At 44.0% G+C, this 24,654-nt stretch overlaps 1 protein-coding gene across 2 annotated transcripts in view; it reads left to right on the top strand.

Moving 5' to 3' along the window:
- Positions 1 to 738: 738 nt before the first annotated feature.
- LOC129858225 (palmitoyltransferase ZDHHC9-like) overlaps positions 739 to 24,654 on the top strand; it is a 50,974-nt gene continuing 27,058 nt past the window's right edge. Inside the window, exons 1-2 of one of the 2 annotated variants that reach the window (XM_055927275.1) lie at positions 739 to 1,612; positions 21,428 to 21,588. In XM_055927275.1, the coding sequence (XP_055783250.1) occupies positions 1,449 to 1,612; positions 21,428 to 21,588 (325 nt within the window). In that variant the 5' untranslated portion in view covers positions 739 to 1,448. Of the gene's footprint in view, positions 1,613 to 17,699; positions 17,768 to 21,427; positions 21,589 to 24,654 lie in introns of those variants that run through there. The other variant, XM_055927277.1, reaches the window with a different exon arrangement.

Here is a 24,654-nt window from a genome sequence, read left to right as displayed (position 1 = left end):
CTGAGGCCCATTGTTGTGCCATTCATCCGCCGCCATCACCTCATGTTTCAGCATTATAATGCATGGCCCCATGTCGCAAGGATCGGTACACATTTCCTGGAAGCTAAAAATGTCCAGTTCTTCCATGGCCTGCATACTCACCAGACATGTCACCCATTGAGCATGTTTGGGATGGTCTGGATCGACGCGTATGACGGCATGTTCCAGTTCCCGCCAATATACAGCAACTTCGCACAGCCATTGAGGTGTGGAACAACATTCCACAGGCCACAATCAACATCCTGATCAACTCAATGCGAAGGAGTGTCATGCTGCATGAGACAAATGGTGGTCACACCAGATACTGACCGTTTTTCTGATCCACGCCCCTACCGTTTTTAAGGTATCTGTGACCAACAGATGCATATCTGTATTCCCAGCCATGTGAAATCCATAGATTACGGCCTAATGTATTTATTTAAATTGACTTATTTCCTTATATGAACTGTAACTCAGTAAAATCTTTGAAATTGTTGCTTTTATATTTTTGTTCAGTACAAAATAGAAAATAAAATAATAGGATAGAATGTATTATTTCCGGAAGACAAACATTGCAATTATTTCGTGTCTGGTAATATTTTTTTACCATTACTTGATTGGTAGCGTAATATCCCAATGTTTCAAATAGAGAACACAACCTCCTTTGTTCCTTGCTTACTGTACTGCCCCTTTAAAATCAAACATTTGAATCTAGGCGTGTTTCCTGCACCCATTGATTAGAAACGATTCAAACTCGCATCCCGTCTTGCGGGAAAGCAAAACCAACACACATTATTTAGGCAACGATTATTTATGATATAGGCCTATTGTTTTTTATTTATTATTGTGTCTTACTGAATAGACTAATATCAACATAAACCAAGCGATGACTGTCATGTGCACACATGTATTATCAGTTTTATGGTTGTCACTCGGTCAAGGTCCACGCTCCTGATGCGAGTAGCAAGACTGGATTTATTTCCTTTGGGCAAAGATCTGACTCAAACAAATTCCGTTATTAAAGGGGATAATTTACGATACTGATTACTGTTCTACTCTAGAATGGAAGCCCTCTGGCACTGGAAGGAGGTGGACGCACTGAAACGAAGAGAACTTTGATTGCCGAAAATATGGATAGACGCATGGATTTGTTCAAATGAATGACACGAAAGACAAGTCCTTCACAATCATGTCATTTCAGACCAACTAACGTGGAGTGTTCATAGGAATACGCATATTTGTGAGCTGAATCGCCCGTTTAAAAGGTGAAGGGGGAAAAAACCATCTCACGGATATTTCCTGTCACAGGGAAATGTACTCTACCGTATAATTTTCGTTTTGAAAGTCAAGTAAATGTTGTAATTTACATGCAGTGGCCTATAAACATTATATGTCACTATAGTTTACTGAGTTGAACGAAAACTGTCAGTATGTCGGCGGTAATGATGACACGGAAAGTACGAAAATGGGAAAAGCTCCCAGGGAAAAACACTTTCTGCTGTGATGGACGCGTAATGATGGCCCGGCAGAAAGGCGTCTTCTATCTAACCTTATTTCTCATCGTTGGCACCTGCTCCCTGTTCTTCGCATTCGAGTAAGTATATCTGTTTATCCATTGTTTATTTGGGCGATGATTAAACAAGCAAGCTGTCAAAATAATTCGGCCGTGTTTTCTCAATAAATTCTGAACAAATCAAAGTCCCATGACGTTTCCTTAGTGTAAAATGTTTTCTAGGATGAGGTACTTTTAGGGCCGCAAGTCCGATTAAACTAATAACCTGTAGTAGGCCTAAATATAGCCTTTATTTACCCTGTACCAAGCTATGAATTAACTGATGACAAAAATCGTTGGCTGAGTGGTATCAGACAGGAACCATTATTGATTAATATCTAGTCTTGCATATTTAAATATTTACTTCCCTTACTGTCCAGTGAAAGGGGCCCTTGCTCAACAGTAAGCATTGCCTTTCAGAACATAATAATAAAACATCAACCTAGCTTTACAGCCTGGTCTCATAGACGACGTAACATAGTAAGTGTAAATCCGTAACACTCAAATTAGTATTATATGTTTAGTAGGGCTACATATGACATAAGTTGATTGTGGTGGATGAAAATCTAGGTAACAAAGGTTGCATGTTTGAATCTCATCATGGACAACTTTAGCATTTTAGCTAATTACCAATTTTCCAACTACTTGCTACTTTGCAACTACTTAGCATGTTAGCTAACCCTTCCCCTAACTGTAACCCTTTAACCTGCACTTGCACCTGTATTGGACTTGGCAGGTGGAGCTAGCTAGCCAGGTGTTTTACAACTGAGGTTTCCGAGTGAAACCGTAGCCCCCCAGAAACAGACTGGCCAAAGAGCAGTTCGGGCAATGCCTTGTCAGTGTGCCTGTCTAAATATTATTTAGTTTGTTGCAGAATTATCATGAATTAATAAACAAATGGGGACCTCAAGGAAAAGTGGTCCAGTGTGTCCAAAATGTTTCTCTCCCTGAAATGTATTGCATTATATTCTAACAGCTGGAATCAAGTTTTACCAAGTAATTCTACTGGACAGGGACCGTCACTGCTAGGCTTCTTGGCCTAATGTAATCGTCCAGTGGACTGCTGAGGAGCTACAGCAGTGGCTGCAGACTGTAGCTCCCTGGGGCCTCTGGCCCTACAGTAAATGTGCAGCCCTTTCCATCTCTGTGTGCGCTCAATGGGAGTCTGGGTCGTGTTCATTAGGCACCAAATGTAAGAAAACGGACCGAAAGAGGGAGGGGCTATATCTGGACTCGTCCAATCAATAACGCTCAATTTTATTTTACGTTATTGAAACGTTTTTGCCTAATGAACAGAACATGTTCTCTGAATCTCCACAGAGGGAACTGTTGTCCACCCCGGGGCCGGAGTGGAGACTGATATTGCTGATCCCACTAGTTTAGCGCCTGAGGTTGGACCAGGCCCAAAAGTAACTAATGGCCAGATCGCCGTTAGCACACTACCTTCGTATTACAGTTGCCCCATAATTATCCCTCATGGGGAGGCCTGAATATTAACATAGAGATTGAGCTGGGGAACAGGGGCTGTAATTCAAAACTCTCCATTACAGAGCAATTTGAGCCGTATCAGATCTAGCCCCTTGACAGGCTAATGACAATTTGCTGAAGGAAGAGGCACAGTGGTTTTCATGCTTTTCATGAGTCATGTTTGAGAGAGTAGCTCACTACCACTAACCAACATCTAGTCACTCCTCTATCGGAAACTGAAGTGATATCTGGGATCTTTCACTTCCACTATACTATATCTCAAAAAAGATTAAATGTCCTAACACAGTGGTTCCCAAACTTTTTATAGTCCCGTACCCCTTCAAACATTTAACCTCCAGCTGCGTAGCCCCTCTAGCACCAGGGTCAGCACACTCTCAAATGTTGTTTTTTGCCATCATTTGCCACACACACACACTATACGATACATTTATTAAACTTAAGAATGAGTCTAAGTTTGTAACAACCCGGGCTCGTGGGAAGTGAGAAGGAGCTCTTATACGTAGGAACAGGGCGCAAATAATAATAATCAATAATTTTGCTCTTTATTTAACCATCTTACATATAAAACGGTATTTGCTCATCGAAAATGGTGAATAACTCACCACAGGTTAATGAGAAGGGTGTGCTTGAAAGGATGCACATAACTCTGCAATGTTGGGTTGTATTGGAGAGAGTCTCAGTCTTAAATCATTTCCCACACACAGCCTGTGCCTCTATTTAGTTTTCATGCTAGTGAGGGCCGAGAGTCCACTCTCACATAGGTACGTGGTTGCAAAGGTCATCAGTGTCTTAACATTGTGATTTACCAAGGCAGGATACTCTGAGCGCAGCCCAATCCAGAAATCTGGCAGTGGCTTCTGATTTAAATTCAATTTTCACAGAACCGCTTGTTGCAATTTCGATGAGGCTCTCTTGTTCAGATATCGGTAAGTGGACTGGCATGAAAGGGATAATGAATCCAGTTGTTTGTGTCATCTGTTATATCACATTTGACATTGTCTGTAAGCTTGAGTTCATTTGCACACAAAAAATCATACAATGATGGAAAGACCTGTGTGTTGTCCTTGTTAATGCAGACAGAGAAGAGCTCCAACTTCTTAATCATAGCCTCAATTTTGTCCCGCACATTGAATATAGTTGCGAAGAGTCCCTGTAATCCTAGATTCAGATCATTCAGGTGAGAAAAAACATCACCCAGATAGGCCAGTTGTGTGAGAAACATCATGCAAGCGGTCAGACAAGTAAAAATTATGGTCAGTAAAGAACTTTAAGCTCGTCTCTCAATTTTAAAAAACGTGTCAATACTTTGCCCCTTGATAACTAGCGCAATTCTGTATGTTGTAAAAGCATTACATGGTCGCTGTCCATATCATTGCATAATGAAGAAAATACACGAGTTCAGGGGCCTTGCTTTAACAAAGAACTATTTTCACTGTCATGTCCAAAACGTCTTTCAAGCTGTCAGGCATTCCCTTGGCAGCAAGAGACTCTTGGTGGATGCTGCAGTGTACCCAAGTGGCGTCGGGAGCAACTGTTTGCACTCGCGTTACCACTCCACTATGTCTCCCTGTCATGGCTTTTGCACCATCAATACAGATACCAACACATCTTGACCACCAAAGTCCATTTGATGTCACAAAATTGTCCTGTACTTTAAAAAATATCCTCTCATGTTGTCCTGGTTTGCAGAAGAGGATGTCTTCCTTAATTGACCCACCATAAAAGTAACAGACATATACCAGGAGCTGTGCCAGGCCCGCCACGTCTGTTGACTCATCTAGCTGTAACGCAAATAATTCACTGGCTTGTATGCGAAGCAGTAATTGTTTCAAAACATCTTCTGCCATGTCACTGATGTGTCATGAAACAGTGTTGTTTGGTGAAGACATTGTCTGTATAGTTTTTTGGGCCTTTTCCCCCAGCATTGTCCCAGCCATATCAGCAGCAGTAGGAAGAATTAAGTCCTCCACAATAGTATGGGGCTTGCCTGGCCTAGCCACTTGGTAGCTCACCATATAAGACGCTTCTAGCCCCTTATTAATGGTATCTGTTGCTTTTATACATGTCTTACTACTCGAAAGTCGTCTTAAGTCTCGCTCAAAAAAACTCCCTTGGCTTATTTTTCAAAATGGCATTTTTGGTTTCTAAATTTCTGCGTAAGAGTGAATGTTTCATCGAGTTGTGAATGTTTCATCGAGTTGTGAATGTTTCATCGAGTTGTGAATGTTTCATCGAGTTGTGAATGTTTCATCGAGTTGTGAATGTTTCATCGAGTTGTGAATGTTTCATCGAGTTGTGAATGTTTCATCGAGTTGTGAATGTTTCATCGAGTTGTGAATGTTTCATCGAGTTGTGAATGTTTCATCGAGTTGTGAATGTTTCATCGAGTTGTGAATGTTTCATCGAGTTGTGAATGTTTCATCGAGTTGTGAATGTTTCATCGAGTTGTGAATGTTTCATCGAGTTGTGAATGTTTCATCGAGTTGTGAATGTTTCATCGAGTTGTGAGCTAGTACTTTTGCACAAACTCAGCAAAAAAAGAAACGTCCCTTTTTCAGGACCCTGTCTTTCAAAGATAATTCGTAAAAATCCAAAAAACTTTACAGATCTTCATTGTAAAGGGTTTAAACACTGTTTCCCATGCTTGTTCAATGAACCATAAACAATCAATGAACATGCACCTGTGGAACGGTTAAGACACTAACCGCGTACAGACGGTAGGCAATTAAGGTCACAGTTATGAAAATTTAGGACACTAAAGAGGCCTTTCTACTGACTCTTAAAAACACCAAAAGAAAGATGGCCAGGGTCCCTGCTCATCTGCGTAAATGTGCCTTAGGCATGCTGCAAGGAGGCATGAGGACTGAAGATGTGGCCAGGGAAATAAATTGCAACGTCTGTACTGTGAGACGCCTAAGACAGCGCTACAGGGAGACAGGATGGACAGCTGATGGTCCTCGCAGTGGCAGACCACGTGTAACAACACCAGCACAGGATCAGTACATCCGAACATCACACCTGCGGGACAGGTACAGGATGGCTTGTAGGCCTGTTGTCTGGTGAGGACCTGCCTTACGTCGCCTATGGGCACAAACCCACCGTCGCTGGACCAGACAGGACTGGCAAAAAGTGCACTTCACTGATGAGTCACGGTTTTGTCTCACCAGGGGTGATGGTCGGATTCGTGTTTATCGTCGAAGGAATGAGCGTTACACCGAGGCCTGTACTCTGGAGCAGGATGGATTTGGAGGTGGAGGGTATGTCATGGTCTGGGGTGGTGTCACAGCATCATCGGACTGAGCTTGTTATCATTGCAGGCAATCTCAACGCTGTGCGTTACAAGGAAGACATCCTCCTCCGTCATGTGGTACCCTTCCTGCAGGCTCATCCTGACATAACCCTCCAGCATGACAATGCCACCAGCCATACTGCTCGTTCTGTGAGTGATTCCCTGCAAGACAGGAATGTCAGTGGTCTGCCATGGCCAGCGAAGAGCCCGGCTCTCAGTCCCATTGTGCTTGTCTGGGACCTGTTGGATCGGAGGGTGAGGGCTAGGGCCATTCCCACCAGAAATGTCCGGGAACTTGCAGGTGCCTTGGTGGAAGAGTGGGGTAACACCCACAGCAAGAACTGGCTAATCTGGTGCAGTCCATGAGGAGGAGATGCACTGCAGTACTTAATGCAGCTGGTGGCCACACCAGATACTGACTGTTACTTTTGTTTTTGCCCCCCCCCCCCCCCCCCCCCTTTTGTTCAGGGACACATTATTCCATTTCTGTTAGTCACATGTCTGTGGAACTTGTTCAGTTTGTATGTTGTAGAATATTGTAATGTTCATACAAATATTTACACATGTAAATTTGCACAGTTGACAGTGAGAGGATGTTTCTTTTTGCTGAGTTTTTAACACACTGTGGCTGAGGAAAGGCTCTACTCCCAATATAAGTGAACCCCAAATCAATGTATTTCTCATCATATTTGCACATCTTCGATGGTCCATGTCCCTGTCTGTTGTTCGGTGCTTTCCCGGGTAAGGGGACAGTAGCTCTTTGGCTGCATCAGATTCACAACTGTCAGTGTCCATGCTAGCTGGGCTAAAAACAAATGTAGAATTACTGATGCTACCATTGGATGTGATCGTTGACGCAGAACAACTTGTTTTGTGAACAGGTGCAGGTGTACTGTTGGTAGTAGCAGTACTACCAGTAGAGATCGTTTGTGTCTCTGTGGACGCAGGCCTTACTTTTTATTTAACCATTTATCATTTTTCGAGCAAACGGAATGAGCAGCAGCTACGGTTTGGCTACATACGGACCGTTAGTGGAATTCCCACTAGAAGGTAACGGTTGATGTAATTGGATGTTAATTATTTGACTAGGCTACTTGTATTTGACATTATTTCGCTGAACACTAGATGGTTTAATTGAATTTTTGTCAGTGAAACGTGGCTACTCAGGCGAGGGGGTATAGCCCTATTGGAAAATAAAAATGGATTGATTGAAAATGTGAAGGTGAGTCACATTTTTACCTGGTGTACCTGCTGAGGGGTACGCGCAATGGGAATACCTGTCCTAACACATTGATGTCTAAATCTTAAAATGCCCATGAATCATGGGCCAAACAAGTCAAAATCTGCACCTAAAAAGAGAGACATCTATATAGACAGGACTTCTCCAATTCCCATGGATCTGGCCTTGTCCCATGAGCTCTTTGGACTCTATGTACAGTACCAGTCAAAAGTTTGGACACCTACTCATTCAAGGGGTTTTCTCTATTTAAAAATATACATTTCTGACATTGTAGAATAGTGAAGACATCAACTATGAAATAACACCTACGGAATCATGTAGTAACCAAAAAAGTGTTCAATTATATTTGAGATTCTTCAAAGTAGCCACCCTTTGCCTTGATTATAGCTTTGCACACTCTTGACATTCTCTCAACCAGCTTCATGAGGTAGTCACCTGGAATGCATTTAAATGAACAGGTGTGCCTTGTTAAAAGTAAATTTGTTGAATTTCTTTCCTTAATGCGTTTGAGCCAATCAGTTGTGCTGTGACAAGGTAGGGTTGGTATAAACAAGATAGCCCTATTGGTAAATGACCAAGTCCATATTATGACAAGAACAGCTCAAATATGCAAACTGAAACGATAGTCCATTACTTTAAGACATGAATGTCAGTCAATCTGGAACATTTCAAGAACTTCAAGAACTTTCTTCAAGTGCAGTCGCAAAAACCATCAAGCACTATGACGAAACTAGCTCTCATGAGGACCGCCACAGGAAAGAAAGACCCTCTGCTGCAGAGGACATGTTCATTAGAGTTAACTGCACCTCAGATTGCAGCCCAAATAAATGCGTCATAGAGTTGAAGTAGCAGATGCATCTCAACCTCAACTGTTCAGAGGAGACTGCATGAATCAGGCCTTCATGGTCGAATTGCTGTAAATAAACCACTACTAAAGGACAGCAACGAGAAGAAGAGACTTGCTTGGGCCAAGAAACACGAGTAATGGACATTAGACCGGTGGAAATCTGTCCTTTTGATCTGATGAGTCCAAATTTGAGATTTTTGGTTCCAACCGCCATGTCTTTGTGAGACCCAGAGTAGGTGAACGGATGATCACCGCATATGTGGTTCCTACCGTGAAGCGTGGAGGAGGTGGTGTGATGGTGTGGGGGTGCTTTGCTGGTGACACTGTTGGTGATTTATTTAGAATTCAAGGCACACTTAACCAGCATGGCTACCACAGCATTCTGCAGCAATACACCATCCCATCTGGTTTGTGCTTAGTGGGACTATCATTTGTTTTTCAACAGGACAATGACCCAACACGAATCCAGACTGTAAAGTCTATTTAACCAAGGAGGAGAGTGGAGTGCTGCATCAGATCACCTGGCCTCCACAATCATCCGACCTCAACCCAATTGAGATGGTTAGGGATGAGTTGGACCGTAGTGTGAAGAAAAAGCAGTTAACACGTGCTCCGCATATGTGGGAACTACTTCAAGACAGTTGGAAAAGCATTCCAGGTGAAGCTGGTTGAGATATTGCTAAGTGTGCAAAGCTGCCATCAAGGCAAAGGGTGGCTACTTTGAAGAATCTCAAATATAAAATACATTTTGATTTGTGTAACACTTTTTAATGCTTACTACACGATTCCATAAATAAAGTGTTATTTTATAGTTTTGATGTCTTCTTTACTATTATTCTACTATGTAGAAAATAGTAAAAATAAAGAAAAACCCTTGAATGAGTAGGTGTCAACTTTTGACTGGTACTGTATGTCCTTTATGGACTGTATGGAATGACAATAGGAGTTGGCTACAGCACATGGAGTTATGGAATGAGGTTGCCATGGATCATCTATGGGACAGATTCTGCAGCTGGGCATGGAGGGTCTGTGATTATCTGGTGACAGTTTGACATTCCTCATTTAGCAAGAATGTTACTAATATTACTGTAGACTAAACTACTAGTCTTATGTAAGGAAACAATGATGGAAACCACTTTTGATGGCTGTGCTTTCATGGTTTACACCAATAGGATATTGGTCGGTCAGGCTAATCATCACTGGTGTAGCATCCTCATTACACTGAATATATGTAGTCGTTTTCAGAGGGGAGACAGATCTAACCATGGGTTCGTTCTTTAGGCACCAAACTAAAGAAAACGGGCTGAATCTGAGTGCAACTGAGCGGTCCTATCTGAGCTTGGCCAAGAACAAAGGCTTGTGTTCATTTTCTATTTTCGTTTGCACACTGTTTTGCTTTATGTACCCTAACAAACACAACCCAGTTCTGACAGCTCAAGGTCAACGACTTTAGAGGAATCCTACGATTACATTACTCTAGGAGATCCAGCTTAGTTATCCTCCCACTAATTATATTGATGTTTGTCTGTGAATATCCAACACACACATTTCTTCCTTCGGAATCAATTCACTGCATTAGGGCCAGGTTCCTTTCATTTTTCTTTTTGGAGTAAAAAGTAGCAACAGGGCATAGATTGGAGGACAGAGAGGCAGTGTCCTCCTGAGCAGGCTGGACCCAGTCCAAGAACAACCAACCAACTGGGTAAACCTCTACTTATCACCAACCATCAGCAGTCTAGTGAGGGAGGCTCCCCCTGAAGAGTAGCTGCCCTACAAATGAACAAAACCTACACACAACAGATGAGCCAAATTGGTAGAAACAAATTGTAGGATTTTCCTTTTTCCAGCATTGATTCGTACAGTAGGATTGTGTGGTCTTTGTATGTTTTGCAACAAACAGAAATTATCATTTCTTATTGGTCCAGGTCCCTAATTTTCTGTATTTTTTTCTTCTGTTTGATGCTAAATGAACAAGCTCAGGCTTTGATAGTCATTTGGCTCTGTGAACTGAAGGCCTGGCTGCTGCTGTACAAGTCCTCATGGAGGTGGCTAGTCTAGCATAGCGGCCCTTGTCTTCTCCCGGTCAGATCCCTCAAATATTGTGTGTGTGTGTAGCTCGGGAGGGGGAGAGATTGCACTGCCAAGTGCTGACCTTAGTGTGACTCTGGCCAGAGGATATCTAGTAACAGACCTGAGGTCCCCCTGGGTATCCATCGTCCCCTCTCTCTGTGTGTGTGTGTGTGTGTGTGTCTAAATCAGCAAATTAAATGAGTGTTTTATGATTGAACAGGTAAAGGTAGTCACTCCCTGGTTGTCTGTTTTTCTTCATTTTGGTGTCTAATGAACACAACCACGTCAGTGCCCTGATTTCATATTCAGAACCACTATCTATTTCCAATTATCATAAGGTAGTCTTTGTTCCATAAAAAAATTCTTGTTTAATGTTTTGTTGTTTATAGGGAGAGTGAATTTCAGTGAAATTACCCTGTTCATATCTGTACTTCAAGTCAAGGAGGCGAGCTAGGGAGAGACACTTTACACGTTTTTCACCTCCATCCAAGTGCTTTGAAATGGAAGACACATGCCACCATTCTCCCAAGAGATGTGTGATATCATCTCTTTAAAGGACTCAGGTGTGCGGTACTGCCTCATAGCCACTCTGGCAGCATTTTGGGTCTTAAGGTTTCGGACCCTTCTCAATTTTCAGATCAATATGGAGTACGTCCCAAATGGCACTCCACTGGGCCCTGGTCAGAAGTAGTGCACTATAGGGGAAAGGGTGCCATTTGGAACACAGCCGTTGTTTGCAGTGTCTTGTTGGGTCCTTATTGATTCTCCACACTACTATGTTCCTTTTTCCTTTCTCTGTCAGAGGTCACTGGTGTGGTATTTCATGGAATCACATCGTTGTGATCTGATTTATTAATGAATCACTTTGTTCTGCTCCACTGTTACAACTTTTTGTTGCTGATGCAACTTGTTTCTGAATATTAATATCAGACAGTTTTCAATTCCAACTGGTTTTAAAATGACCGAAGATTTAGTTGATTGTCCTTAAGTTGAGTAACCAATTGTAGTGTTTTTTTTTTTTTTGAGTTCATTATTATATATTGATGTCACTAAACTGCACCCTTACTGTCGGTTGGGGTTTCTTTCTTATTGTTCAAAGGGAAATGTCCAGACAGCACTTTGAGGTCTTAGTCTTGTGGCCATTCTTGGTTTCAAGCCAATATGTCATGAAGACAACTGGGCACAAACCTTGGTAAGTTCAGATTGGAGATTTATGTCTAGAACAAACATGACATGTAGAATAAGGAATCACATAGCAACAACTGGGGCATGTTCTGCAGGTAGTGAGATGACTGTGGCTTAGAGATCACTAGGGACTCTGGTCAGAATATACAGCGGCGAATATTATGGGACTATTTCCTGGGTCAGGGAACTGTTTAGTGTGTGTGAGAAAGAGAGACCTTACAAAAGAGAGAAGTTACACAGCAGGCTTACTGCAGATCTGTAGCGCAGCAGTATAGTACATAATTCATTGTTATTGTGATTCACTTCTTCTCTCCAACAGACAGCTAACGCCTGTGTTATGTATTCATAAAGGCTGGGTATGAGATACTCAGTGAAGGCAAATGTCAGGAGTGGCAAAGCTAAGGCATGACATATTCCTCGGTTCTACTTTTTTAAGGCTGCGAAGTCTCTACCTTAGAGGCCTCTCCTCATCTCCATTCTTGAAATACATGATCAGCCGGTTTCCCAGACACAGATTAATTCTAGTCCTGGGCTGAAAAGCAGGAAATAGGGCAGATAAATCTCAAACTGAGAATTACACCCGTTTCATAGACACCTCAACTAAAGTTGAAGGGAACCAGAAAAATATTATTTTTTAGTTCTTGTTACTTAACAAGTCCTGTACCTATCCCCTTATCAGTGTGTTAAATGTGAAGTTAAATGGTTTAGTCTAGATTAGAGAGCCCTCAATAAAATGACCCTTCCCCCTCCAGTGGTTAAAAGTTAACAGTAAAGTGTTTACTCTGCATCTGTTACCTATTATAATTGATACCAGGTAGAGCCAGTGGTTGAGATGTTAGCTCTGCTTTCAATGTATTCAAAGAACTGGCTGTTATAAGCCTCATGTGTTAGGAAAGTGTGTGACAAATTGTACAGGTTCTATGGCATGCAGGTTGGGCTCAAGACACAATTTTAAAGGGATAGTTAAGAGAAATTACATATTTAGATATCTTAAAGGAATTTTGTTGCTCAATGACTTGGTTTGATGTTATTTTGAGATGACTTGAGGGCATAAATATAGCCTACTTTGAACACTAATTTGGGAAGCCTTTCTCACCGACGATAGCGGTGGAGAGAAAGAACAAACAAGGTAATATATGAGAACATATTAAAGGCCCAGTGCAGTCAAAAATGAGATTAACTGTGTTTTATATATATTTCCACACTGAGGTTGGAATAATATTGTTCAATTGTGAAAATTCGGATAGTGCTGATTTTTAAGTGTAAGATCTGTTTGAAAAGACTGCCTGAAATTGTTTGCCTGTTTTGGAGCGATGGAGTTGTGGCCTGCCTCGTGATATCAACAGGTGGTAAATTAGGTTGTGTCTACAGTTACATGTGACTTCGGCTATCAGAACACAAAGCTTGCATTGAAAAGACGGGTCTAGACACACAAGTCGTGTTGTGGTCTGATTGTGTTCAGATCTATCTGACCACTTCAGGAGGTGGACAGGGATGCATTGTGTGGGGATTTCTCCTCAATCTGGATTCTACCAGAATTCCATTATCAGAATACTAAAGCTGCATGAACTGTCAGGTCCAGAGACATCCTTAGTTAATAGACCAATAAGAGTTCCAACCCTCTCGGCCAATAACAGCTAGTTTTCAATTTTCTCCTCACTCAGACCACTCCCAGACAGTCCTAGCAAAATTGTTGCTTGAGAAATTGCTATTTATTTATTTTTCACCATGTTTTCAATAAAAAATCACAGTAAGGTGCTTAATTATAACCCAGCAAGGATTTGGAGCGAGCGGTCGCATTTGCGGTCGCATTTGCATTCGCTCTGCAGGTAGTATAAATTTTCATTTCATTTTCATTACATTTCATTATAGTACAACGGTTAATTTGTCTAACCTTAGCAATTTCTTCTTAGCTAGCTACTGAGCCGTCTGTGTATAAAAGATAATTGCGTAATTATCGTATTCCGTCGTCTATCGTAGTCCACACTGCTATCTGCCCAGCAGCTAGCAAACGTCCACCGTCTACCGAATAGTAGTATAAACTTTTCATTACATTTCATTATAGTACAACGGTCTGATTTTCATTTTCACTACAGTACAACGGTTTGATTTGTTTGATCTTAGCTAGCTACATAGCCGTCTTTGCATCAAACATAATTGTGTAGTTATTGAGGTTCGCCAGCCAGCTATTTTCGCCCTAACGTAACGCAACGTAGCCAAACACTGCTAGCTAGCCAGCTTCCCACCGAATAGCAGCATTGTAGAAACGAGTGCATTACAACGGAACGACTTGATCAGTGTAGTGTTGGCTGACTACACAGTTGTCTTTGCTATCTTTGATTTGTATTTGTTCGATCTTAGCTAGCTACTTAGCTGGCTACATAGCCGTCTTTGTATCGGTGATAATTGTGTAGTTATCAAGGTTCGCTGAGGTTCGCTAGCCAGGTATTCTCGCCCTAACGTAACGTAGTCAACCCTGCTAGCTAGCCAGCTAGCCACCGATTAGCAGCACTGTAGAAACGATTACATTACAACGGAACGACTTGACTTGTGTAGTGTTAGCTAGCTACATAGTTTTCTTTGCTATCTTTTTATCTAAGATAATTGTGTAGCTTTGAGTAATTATCGGTTAGCTAGCCAGCTATTTTTCGCCTGCCGCGCTGCCGTCCTCCTACCTAGCCAACACTGCTAGCTAGCCAACTTCTACCGAATAGCAGCACTGTAGAAACTTACATTACAACGGAACGACTTGATTAGCGTAGTGTTAGCTAGTTGTCTTTCCTGTCCTTGTATCCATGATAATTGTGTAGTTTAGAGAAATTTAGTGAAATTGTCGAGGTTACCTAGCCAGCTTCACTTTCAACAACGTAGCCACTGCTAGCCAGGCTACTTCACCAGCCAGCAGCACTATATCATTTTAGTCAATAAGATCTTGTATTTTATTCTTATTTTTTGCAACGTAAGCTTAACTTTCTGAACATTCGAGACGTGTAGCCCACTTGTCATTCTAATCTCCTTTGCATTAGCGTAGCCTCTTCTGTAGCCTGTCAACCATGTGTCTGTCTATCCCTGTTCTCTCCTCTCTGCACAGACCATACAAACGCTTCACACCGCGTGGCCGCGCCCACCCTAACCTGGTGGTCCCAGCCCGCACGACCCACGTGGAGTTCCAGGTCTCCGGTAGCCTCTGGAACTGCCGATCTGCGGCCAACAAGGCAGAGCTCATCTCAGCCTATGCGTCCCTCCAGTCCCTCGACTTCCTGGCACTGACGGAAACATGGCTCACCACAGATAACACTGCTACTCCTACTGCTCTCTCTTCGTCTGCCCACGTGTTCTCGCACACCCCGAGACCTTCTGGTCAGCGGGGTGGTGGCACCGGGATCCTCATCTCTCCCAAGTGGTCATTCTCTCTTTCTCCCCTTACCCATCTGTCTATCGCCTCCTTTGAATTCCATGCTGTCACAGTTACCAGCCCTTTCAAGCTTAACATCCTTATCATTTATCGCCCTCCAGGTTCCCTTGGAGAGTTCATCAATGAGCTTGATGCCTTGATAAGCTCCTTTCCTGAGGACGGCTCACCTCTCACAGTTCTGGGTGACTTTAACCTCCCCATGTCTACCTTTGACTCATTCCTCTCTGCCTCCTTCTTTCCACTCCTCTCCTCTTTTGACCTCACCCTCTCACCTTCCCCCCCTACTCACAAGGCAGGCAATACGCTTGACCTCATCTTTACTAGATGCTGTTCTTCCACTAACCTCATTGCAACTCCCCTCCAAGTCTCCGACCACTACCTTGTATCCTTCTCCCTCTCGCTCTCATCCAACACTTCCCACACTGCCCCTACTCGGATGGTATCGCGCCGTCCCAACCTCCGCTCTCTCTCCCCCGCTACTCTCTCCTCTTCCATCCTATCATCTCTTCCCTCTGCCCAAACCTTCTCCAACCTATCTCCTGATTCTGCCTCCTCAAACCTCCTCTCCTCCCTTTCTGCATCCTTTGACTCTCTATGTCCCCTATCCTCCAGGCCGGCTCGGTCCTCCCCTCCCGCTCCGTGGCTCGACGACTCATTGCGAGCTCACAGAACAGGGCTCCGGGCAGCCGAGCGGAAATGGAGGAAAACTCGCCTCCCTGCGGACCTGGCATCCTTTCACTCCCTCCTCTCTACATTTTCCTCTTCTGTCTCTGCTGCTAAAGCCACTTTCTACCACTCTAAATTCCAAGCATCTGCCTCTAACCCTAGGAAGCTCTTTGCCACCTTCTCCTCCCTCCTGAATCCTCCTCCCCCTCCCCCCCCCCTCCTCCCTCTCTGCAGACGACTTCGTCAACCATTTTGAAAAGAAGGTCGACGACATCCGATCCTCGTTCGCTAAGTCAAACGACACCGCTGGTTCTGCTCACACTGCCCAACCCTGTGCTTTGACCTCTTTCTCCCCTCTCTCTCCAGATGAAATCTCGCGTCTTGTGACGGCCGGCCGCCCAACAACCTGCCCGCTTGACCCTATCCCCTCCTCTCTTCTCCAGACCATTTCCGGAGACCTTCTACCTTACCTCACCTCGCTCATCAACTCATCCTTGACCGCTGGCTACGTCCCTTCCGTCTTCAAGAGAGCGAGAGTTGCACCCCTTCTGAAAAAACCTACACTCGATCCCTCCGATGTCAACAACTACAGACCAGTATCCCTTCTTTCTTTTCTCTCCAAAACTCTTGAACGTGCCGTCCTTGGCCAGCTCTCCTGCTATCTCTCTCAGAATGACCTTCTTGATCCAAATCAGTCAGGTTTCAAGACTAGTCACTCAACTGAGACTGCTCTTCTCTGTATCACGGAGGCGCTCCGCACTGCTAAAGCTAACTCTCTCTCCTCTGCTCTCATCCTTCTAGACCTATCGGCTGCCTTCGATACTGTGAACCATCAGATCCTCCTCTCCACCCTCTCCGAGTTGGGCATCTCCGGCGCGGCCCACGCTTGGATTGCGTCCTACCTGACAGGTCGCTCCTACCAGGTGGCGTGGCGAGAATCTGTCTCCTCACCACGCGCTCTCACCACTGGTGTCCCCCAGGGCTCTGTTCTAGGCCCTCTCCTATTCTCGCTATACACCAAGTCACTTGGCTCTGTCATAACCTCACATGGTCTCTCCTATCATTGCTATGCAGACGACACACAATTAATCTTCTCCTTTCCCCCTTCTGATGACCAGGTGGCGAATCGCATCTCTGCATGTCTGGCAGACATATCAGTGTGGATGACGGATCACCACCTCAAGCTGAACCTCGGCAAGACGGAGCTGCTCTTCCTCCCGGGGAAGGACTGTCCGTTCCATGATCTCGCCATCACGGTTGACAACTCCATTGTGTCCTCCTCCCAGAGCGCTAAGAACCTTGGCGTGATCCTGGACAACACCCTGTCGTTCTCCACCAACATCAAGGCGGTGGCCCGTTCCTGTAGGTTCATGCTCTACAACATCCGCAGAGTACGACCCTGCCTCACACAGGAAGCGGCGCAGGTCCTAATCCAGGCACTCGTCATCTCCCGTCTGGATTACTGCAACTCGCTGCTGGCTGGGCTCCCTGCCTGTGCCATTAAACCCCTACAACTCATCCAGAACGCCGCAGCCCGTCTGGTGTTCAACCTTCCCAAGTTCTCTCACGTCACCCCGCTCCTCCGCTCTCTCCACTGGCTTCCAGTTGAAGCTCGCATCCGCTACAAGACCATGGTGCTTGCCTACGGAGCTGTGAGGGGAACGGCACCTCAGTACCTTCAGGCTCTGATCAGGCCCTACACCCAAACAAGGGCACTGCGTTCATCCACCTCTGGCCTGCTCGCCTCCCTACCACTGAGGAAGTACAGTTCCCGCTCAGCCCAGTCAAAACTGTTCGCTGCTCTGGCCCCCCAATGGTGGAACAAACTCCCTCACGACGCCAGGACAGCGGAGTCAATCACCACCTTCCGGAGACACCTGAAACCCCACCTCTTCAAGGAATACCTAGGATAAAGCAATCCTTCTGCCCCCCCCCCCCCCCCCCTTAAAAGATCTGATGCACTATTGTAAAGTGGCTGTTCCACCGGATGCCATAAGGTGAATGCACCAATTTGTAAGTCGCTCTGGATAAGAGCGTCTGCTAAATGACTTAAATGTAAATGTAAATGTTTGATGTTGAGACAAAAATGGCTGCATTGGACCTTTTTTTAAGAAAATGAAATTCAATCATATTGAGAGATTTTCAGAAGGCAAATAATACTGAACACAGAGTCTGATAATGAGTCAGTCTGAACGTGATTAATTACGCTGTCGATGAAAACTGAAATAGCAAAATGAAAAGGGCCATGCTTAAATTTGACTGGTTTATCGCATTGTTTAAAAAAATTAAGTAAAGCTCAGTCCATCTGCCTCAGGGCTTAAACTAGTGGAAATGTATATTGATTGGATGGATCTCTGCTCCTTTTCATTTTTCCATTAGTGTTGAAAAGGTAGCCTGGTCCCAGATCTGTTTGTGCCATCTTTCCAACTCCTATGGTCATTGTCAATTGTCAAGCAAAGGAGTTGGACACAGCGGCAACAGATATGGAACCAGACTATTAAATAGGTACTGGGGGGAAACGTATGGCACCAGTATGCAGACTTACCTGTCTAATCTACATAGTGCCTTTTGCCCCACTCAGAGTTGGAATAAATCCTGAAGTCAAGTCAATCTCCATAATGTGAAAGGAACCGGTAGACTTTGTCACCTTGTGTTTTGTTGACTCACTCTTTTACACTGTAGCTCCCTCTTACCGAACATTTTTACTATGGTGTTTGAGCATTAAATGGCACCCAAACAAAAAGAGGAAATTAAACATTTAAATGGGAACTGAATATGACCTAACAGGTCAGTGTCTGGGGCTTCCATCATAAACGTGCCTTGTGCATGTGTACCAGACTGATTTGGGAGATAGTTTGTTTTTCAACTAGAACACATTTTCTTGGATTGATTATGTTTGGGATTTTGTAGGAAGATCCACCATCTTTATACGTCAAGAACCACAAAAAAATCTGGTGTTTTTAAAATAATTTCCGTTTGCATGATCAAACCCATATCCTGTTACACTGTGAAATACACTCAAAACTCATCAACCTGTCCAACATGGACATTGGCCTGTACTGTATGACCAGATGTGGTAATACTTTCCCATTCTGTCTTCATAAGGAATTATATGCGTCATGTATAGCTCATAAGGCGTAATACATTATGAAGAGGGTGTTCATAGGACGTGTTATCATAATACATCTCTCCACATGGGGAGCAGTGCATTATAATGCATCATGCACAGCTTATATGACATTACAAATGTGATTATTATGAAGAGGGAAGTGTTATATATTAGTACCAGTCAAGTTTGAACACACCTGCTCATTCAAGTGTTTTTCTTTATTTTCACTATTTTCTACATTGTAGAGTAATAGTGAAGACATCAAAACTATGAAATAACACATGGAATCATGTAGTAATGAAAAAATTGTTAAACAAATCAAAATATATTTGAGATTCTTCAAAGTAGCCACCCTTTGCCTTGATGACAGCTTTGCACACTCTTGGCATTCTCTCAACCAGCTTCACCTGGAATGCTTTTCCAACAGTCTTGAAAGAGTTCCCACATGCTGAGCACTTGTTGGCTGCTTTTCCTTCAGTCTCCGGTCCAACTCATCCTAAACCATCTCAATTTGGTTGAGTTCAGGGGACTATGGAGGCCAGGTCATCTGATGCAGCACTCCATCACTCTCCTTCTTTGTCAAATAGCCCTTACACAGCCTGGAGGGGTGTTGGGTCATTGTCTTGTTGAAAAACAAATGATGGGATGGTGTATCACTGCAGAATGCTGTGGTAGCCATGCTGGTTAAGTGTGCCTTGAGTTCTACATAAATAACTGACAGTGTCACCAAGAAAGCACCATCACAACACCACCTCCATGCTTTACTGTGGAAACCACACATACGGAGATCATCTGTTCACCTACTCTGCGTCTCACAAAGACATGGCGGTTGGAACCAAAAATCTCATTTGGACTCATCAGTCCAAGAGCACAGATTCCCACCGGTCTAATGTCCATTGCTCGTGTTTCTTGGCCCAAGCAAGTCTCTCTTATTCTTATTGGTGTCCTCTAGTGATGGTTTCTTCGCAGCAATTCGACCATGAAGGCATGATTCATGCAGTCTCCTCTGAACTGTTGATGTGTCTGTTACTTGAACTCTGAAGCATTTATTTAGTCTGCAATTTCTGAGTCAGGTAGCAGAGGTAACTCTGGGTCTTCCTTTCCTGTGGTGGTCCTCGTGAGAGCCAGTTTCATCATGGCTCATGATGGTTTTTGCGACTGCGCTTGAAGAAACTTGAAAAGTTCTTGAAACGTTCAGAATTGACTGGCCTTCATGTCTTGAAGTAATGATGCTGCTGTTTCTCTTTGCTTATTTGAGCTGTTCTTGCCATAATATGGACTTGGTCTTTGACCAAATAGGGGTGGTATACAGAAGATAGGGCTATCTTGTCACAACACAACTGATTGGCTCAAACACATTAAGAAGGAAAGAAATTACGCAAATTACAGGGACACCTGTTAATTTAAATGCATTCCAGGTGACTACCTCATGAAGCTGGTTGAGAGAGTGCCAATTGTGTGCAAAGCTGTCATCGGGGCAAAGGGTGGCTACTTTGAAAAATCTCAAATATATTTTGATTTGTTTAACACTTGTTTTTGCTGACTACATGAGTCCGTGTTATTTCATAGTTTTGATATCTTCACTTATTCTACAATGTAAAATATAGTAAAAATAAAGACAAACCCAAACAAATGAGTAGTTGTCAACTTTTGACTGGTAATATATATATATTTATCCTTACATTGTGGATGTGTGAGCTCTCCACACAGGGAAGAAGGAGAGCAGTTTCTCTATTAATAGCTCAATGCAGTGGCCTGTGGTGCTTGCCAATCTGCCGCAGCACTTTACAGAATGCCTTTGCCACCATGACAGGAAAAGGGGCTTTTTTGTGTGGGGCGTCCTGGCTGCAGAGTGCAGAGTGGCGTCTTGAGTCTATTGGCAGTTTTACAGTTTAGGCGTGCCAATTGGACTCGTGTTAATACTGCTCCTCCCCCCTCCGGAGGGTGAGAGCGTTTAGAAGTGTAAACATGGTCTCCGGCTGTTGTTGATTCTTGGGCCATGGCTGCAGTGTGTGTGAAGCCCTAGGGAAGGGTTGCAGACCAAACTGTTTTAACTGCATGCTGCGTCAGTAAACAACTTCTGAACACAGTTCTACAAGGACGTGTAGAGGCTTGTTTCTCAGTGCCGACTGTTTGTGCAGCGCTTTTGTTGACAATTAGGGGATTCTAATCGTCTCATGTGTAAGACGAGGGCTTCTTCAACCTCAGGTTTAGTTATCTTCACAGCCATATTATTGTGCTGCCATAAAGGGGAAACACTGATTTGCTCCTGGGCCATGTAAATACATATTTTTTTATCAGATATTGAGTGTGTTTGAGAGTGAAATTGAAGACAAGAAATTAAAATGTTCCACTCACAATTCATGAGGATTTGCATCATCATAACTAAACAGAATAATCACATGGTACTGTAACTACCCTGCTTTAGCTTAATGTTTCTCGAGTCAATCACATTATAATCACTCACTATGGAGTATTCAGAGTCAACAATGAGAGTTGTGTGGTGCTGGAATATTATTAACCTATGGTTCTCTTGTCACATCTGCAGGTGCCCATACCTGGCAATCCACCTGTCCCCTGCCATCCCGGTCTTCGCTATCCTCCTCTTCTTTTTTGTCATGGCCATGCTGCTGAGGACCAGCTTCAGTGACCCGGGCGTGTTGCCGCGCGCACTCCCCGAGGAGGCCACCTTCATCGAGATGGAGATCGGTGAGAAAGTTTACCATACCTGTGTTATCATCCTTCCCTTTGCCCTGTATAGAAACAACCCCTAGGCCATATCCCATATATACACTGAACAAAAATATAAACGTGACATGTGAAATGTTGATGTTTCATGAGCTGAAATAAACGATCCCAGAAGTGTTCCATACACACACACACACACACAGCTTAATTCTCAACAACAACAAAAAGTTTGTGGCATATCTAGAATCAAATCAAATCACGTTTATTTTATATAGCCCTTTGTACATCAGCTAATATCTCGAAGTGCTGTACAGAAACCCAGCCTAGAACCCCAAACAGCAAGCAATGCAGGTGTAGAAGCACGGCGGCTAGGAAAAACTCCCTAGAAAGGCCAAAACCTAGGAAGAAACCTAGAGAGGAACCAGGCTATGAGGGGTGGCCAGTCCTCTTCTGGCTGTGCCGGGTGGAGATTATAACAGAACATGGCCAAGATGTTCAAATGTTCATAAATGACCAGCATGGTCAAATAATAATCAGGAGTAAATGTCAGTTGGCTTTTCATAGCCGATCATTAAGAGTATCTCTACCGCTCCTGCGGTCTCTAGAGAGTTGAAAACAGCAGGTCTGGGACAGGTAGCACGTCCGGTGGACAGGTCAGGGTTCCCTAGCCGTAGGCAGAACAGTTGAAACTGGAACAGCAGCAAGGCCAGGTGGACTGGGGACAGCAAGGAGTCATCATGCCTGGTAGTCCTGGCGCATGGTCCTAGGGCTCAGGTCCTCCGAGAGAGAGAAAGAAAGAGAGAAGGAGAGAATTAGAGAGAGCATACTTAAATTCACACAGGACACCGGATAAGACAGGAGAAGTACTCCAGATATAACCAACTGACCCTAGCCCCCCGACGCATAAATACTGGAGGCTGAGACAGGAGGGGTCAGGAGACACTGTGGCCCCATCCGATGATACCCCCGGACAGGGCCAAACGGGAAGGATATAACCCCACCCACTTTGCCAAAGCACAGCCCCCACACCACTAGAGGGATAGCTTACCACTAGAGGGATATCTTCAACCACCAACTTACCATCCTGAGACAAGGCCGAGTATAGCCCACAAAGATCTCCACCACGGCACAAACCAAGGGGGGGCGCCAACCCAGACAGGAAGATCAAGTCAGTAACTCAACCCACTCAAGTGACGCACCCCTCCTAGGGACGGCATGAAAGGGCACCAGTAAGCCAGTGACTCAGCCCCTGTAATAGGGTTAGAGGCAGAGAATCCCAGTGGAGAGAGGAGAAGCTAATTAAACAGCATGATCATTGAACAGGTGCACCTTGTGCTGGGGGTAATAAAAGGCTATTCTAAAATGTGCAGTTTCGTCACACAACACAATGCTGCAGATGTCTCAAGTTTTGAGAAAGCATGAAATTGGCATGCTGACTGCAGGAATGTCCACCAGAGCTGTTGCCAGAAAATGGAATGCTCATTTCTCTACCATAAGCTGCCTCCAATGTAATTTTAAAGAATTTAGCAGTACGTCCAACTGGCCTCACAACCGCAGACCATGTGTAACCACGCCAGCCCAGGAACACCACATCCGGCTTGTTCACCTGCAGAATGGTCTGAGACAAGCCAACGGAAAGCTGATGAAACTGTGGGTTTGCGTAACCGAAGAATTTCTGCACAAACTGCAAGAAACCGTCTCAGTGAAGCTTATCTATGTGCTTTTTATCCTCACCAGGGTCTTGACCTGACCACAGCAAATGCTCACCTTTGATGCCCACTGGCACGCTGCTGTGAGTCCCGGTTTCAACTGTACCGTGCAGATGGCATGTCGTCGTGTGGGCGAGCAGTGTCAATGTTGTGAACCGAGTGCACCATTGTGGGGTTATGGTATGGGTAGGCATAAACTACAGACAATGGACACAATTGCATTTTATCAATGGCAATTTGAAAGTGCCATTCATCTGCCACCACCACCTCATGTTTCAGCATGATAATGCACATCCCCATCTCGCAAGGATCTGTACAGATTTCCTGGAATCTAACTGGTTTTCTGATCCATGTCCCTACCTTTAAAATAAAACATATATATATATATATATATATATATATATATATATATATATATATATATATATATTTACAGTACCAGTCAAAGTTTGGACACTACAGATTCAATCCTGTATACATCTGGCCCTTTAGATACTGTGTTAACAAACCACCAAATGAGCATCAACGCCATACAACACTCCCTCCGTGGCCTCCAACTGCTCTTAAATGCTAGTAAAATGAAATGCATGCTCTTCAACCGATCGCTGCACCCGCCCGCCCGACTAGCATCACTACTCTGGACAGTTCTGACTTAGAATATGTGGACAACTATAAATATCTAGCTGTCTGTTTAGACTGTAAACTCTCCTTCCAGACTCACATTAAGCATCTCCAATCCAAATATATATCTATAATTGGCTTCCTATTTCGCAACAAAGCCTCCTTCACTTATGCTGCCAAACATACCCTCGTAAAACTGACTATCCTACCGATCCTTGACTTCTGCGATGTCATTTACAAAATAGCCTCCAACACTCTACTCAGCAAACTGGATGCAGTCTATCACAGTGCCATCCGTTTTTATCACCAATGCCCCATATACTACCCAACGCTGCGACCTGTATGCTCTCGTTGGCTGATCCTCGCTACATATTCGTCGCCAAACCCACTGGCTCCAGGTCATCTATAAGTCTTTGCTAGGTAAAGCTCCACCTTATCTCAGCTTACTAGTCACCATAGCAACACCCACCCGTAGGACGTGCTCCAGCAGGTATATTTAACTGGTCATCCCCAAACCCTACCTTGGCCGCCTTTCCTTCCAGTTCTCTGCTGTTAATGACTGGAACGAATTGCAAAAACCACTGAAGTTGGAGACTTATATCTCCCTCACTAACTTTAAGCGTCAGCTGTCAGAGCAGCTTACCGATCGCTGCAGCTGTACACAGCCCATCTGTAAATAGCCCATCCAACTACCTACCTCATCCCCATATTTGTTTTTGTTTTTCTGCTCTTTTGCACACAAGTATTTCTACTTGCA

The sequence above is a fragment of the Salvelinus fontinalis genome, chromosome 6, assembly GCF_029448725.1.
Source record: "Salvelinus fontinalis isolate EN_2023a chromosome 6, ASM2944872v1, whole genome shotgun sequence".
Classification (NCBI taxonomy): Eukaryota; Metazoa; Chordata; class Actinopteri; order Salmoniformes; family Salmonidae; genus Salvelinus; species Salvelinus fontinalis.
Note: the sequence above shows the minus strand (reverse complement) of the source record. Positions and strands in the feature narration are given on the sequence as shown.